The sequence below is a fragment of the Montipora foliosa genome, chromosome 13 (genome assembly GCF_036669935.1).
Source record: "Montipora foliosa isolate CH-2021 chromosome 13, ASM3666993v2, whole genome shotgun sequence".
Lineage (NCBI taxonomy): Eukaryota > Metazoa > Cnidaria > Anthozoa > Scleractinia > Acroporidae > Montipora > Montipora foliosa.
Genome location: NC_090881.1, coordinates 21,712,089 through 21,714,588, shown reverse-complemented (window position 1 = coordinate 21,714,588; position 2,500 = coordinate 21,712,089). Strand labels below are relative to the sequence as shown.

General features: G+C 41.5%; 1 protein-coding gene across 1 annotated transcript in view; it reads right to left on the bottom strand.

Moving 5' to 3' along the window:
* Positions 1 to 2,258: 2,258 nt before the first annotated feature.
* Positions 2,259 to 2,500, bottom strand: part of LOC137982213 (protein Flattop homolog) — a 7,405-nt gene continuing 7,163 nt past the window's right edge. The window contains exon 3 of the mRNA XM_068829288.1: positions 2,259 to 2,500. This exon is cut by the window's right edge and continues 289 nt beyond it. Coding sequence (XP_068685389.1) covers positions 2,322 to 2,500 — 179 coding nt within the window. The 3' untranslated portion in view covers positions 2,259 to 2,321.

The window sequence follows — 2,500 nt, the reverse complement described above, 5'->3', positions numbered from 1 at the left end:
GGTGCAGGGATGGCGCAGTGGTGAGAGCACTCGCCTCCCACCAATGTGGCCTGGGTTCGATTCCGAGACTCGGCGTCATATGTGGGTTGAGTTTGTCGGTTCTCTACTCTGCACCGAGAGGTTTTCTCCGGGTACTCCGGTTTCCCCTCTTTTCGCACCAGCAGCAGGCATCATTCCTTGCACCAATCGTACCCAGACCCTTCTGTTCCCGTGCCGTAGAAATATCAATTTTTGTCTTATTCGCACGCTCAACCGTCAGAAATTACATTTTTTTGGTACTGTGTTTCGGCTGACCAAGCCAGCTTTTGGTCCTCCCCTCCCTCCTCCCCTCGTACTGCCGCTCCCCTCACTGTAGTGGTCACAGGAGGCGAAGGGTAGAGGGAGAGTTGGGACGCAGGCTTACTGCAGAACCAATGGAAAACACATAGGTTTGGTGACTGCATGTCATCTTGTATTACCTTTGCAAAATGCAAGCTTTTTGCTTTCTTTGACCAATCGAATTAAGCGGAAGAAATGCGCGCTTGAACCTATCCCGAATTTGATCCTGTTCGTTAATTTAAACAAATACCCTAGTAACCGAGAAATAAGACCTTTCCTCTTGTAAAGGAAATCTGCAATGCAAAACTCCGGAGAGGAAAATAAGAGAGTTTTAAAAACCCCGTGCTTCAGTTAGGCTAAAACTTTCGGTATGTGAAAGGTTGATGACAAGAGCAAGATTAGAAGCCGTTTAATATTTATTTTGCGTTACGAAGGCCCGGGAAATTTATCTGTAATGAATTTACATCTTTGATCCACGAGCCCAGCTCTTACCTGTTATTTTATCATATCTTGTAAATCCCCACCACTTAATATTAAAGTTAAATTCAGCATCCTCGTGTGTTAAATAGTTGTTTAAAACAATCATCAGTTCTGTTAATGAGTGCCTTTTACAATCCTCGTTTCTCGGTCTGTCGTGTTTCACCTTCAATTATGGCCCTCGTGATTTGCACTCGGATAGTTGAATAAAGAAAACTCAAAGCCTCCCGCTAATTTCTAATTCGGACTTCGAAAACGATATATTTTTTACCAGAAAATTCAATAGTTCGGAAAAGCACATCATGCAATTCAGGACATCACCTTGCTAAATTGGCCAATCACAGCTCGGTTAAATATCTACGAAGCACAATCGCCTTATTGTTGAGAATGTGCATGTTCAAGCGAGAATAGATCCGAGGAAAAGAGGTCAGTAATTTCACATTACCTTTAATCCACAAAACATGTGTAGTAACATGTGTTGTAATGGATGCATGAGCGTAAGCGCATGGTTCATAACTTTGCTTTGATTATTCGACAAGAATGTTTTCTTATTCGTGAAATAATTTCTTTTAAGGAGTTTGACAATTGTTCTGAAAGGAATAAAAGGACTGTGAAATGCCCGTTTACCATTTGAGGAAAAGCCCAGATTAACTTGCTTCTTGGTTTTATCAACGGAGTTGATAATGTAAATTGGCCACCGTACAGAGATTCTAAAAGCTGACGTTTCGAGCGTTAGCCCTTCGTCAGAGCGAATCGAATTTGGATTCGCTCTGACGAAGGGCTAACACTCGAAACGTCAGCTTTTAGAATCTCTGTACGGTGACCAATTTGCATTATCAACTCCGTTGATAAAACCAAATTTTTGTATACTACTTCCCCACCGACGCAGCACCACAGTTTCTTTAGAAACTACCCCCTTCATTAACTTGTTTCTTGGCTTGGTTCTAAGAAGTAAGCTGCTTATGAATGGGAAGTGTTGCCTCATTCATCCTGGAAGACGAGTGACTTGATTTCGACTATTATGCGTCGAGAAAAAACGTGAAAAAATACGAGATAAACGCAAAGGTCTCTTCAGTATAACGTGTTGACTAGCTCGACGTTAGTCTCCTTTGAAATGGCACTGTTACGGCAGATCAACCGTTTTTTGGTAAAAAAAAAATTCATAACTAAGGACTGTAGCTCAAATACTCATGCAACCTAAGTAAAATATCTTAATTGAATTTTAGCAGTGGCAGAACGCGGATTTTTTTGCAAATGCTGTCCGAAACCAAACGCTATTTTAAAAATAAAATCATCTCCATCCTAAATTGTAGACGATAACAATAACTCTGATTATGATGCTTGGTGTGTTATTTTTCGTTTCCATTGATACGAAGATGTGATAAGACAAAAACGGTTGGACGTTGCCCCCCTCACAAAGTAAAGTGAATTTAATTAAGGTAGTCTTAACAGTATCACAAATATTCAGTTTTCACTCAGTTTTTATTCGAGACTACAACAATGCGAGCGCTTTTCGCTTTGCATGATTAAGAGGGATCCGGCAGTTCACTCGGCCCCTCGGGAGCTTTATCCTGAACAGGAGGACTTTTAATAGGAGACGCAGGGAGTTGTGGTGTTTTGAGTTTAGCAGGAGTTAGAGGCTTTTTGCACTGATTTTCCAGGCTTTGTGGTCGAGGACTTGTAGTGTCCTGATTGGCTTCTCCCT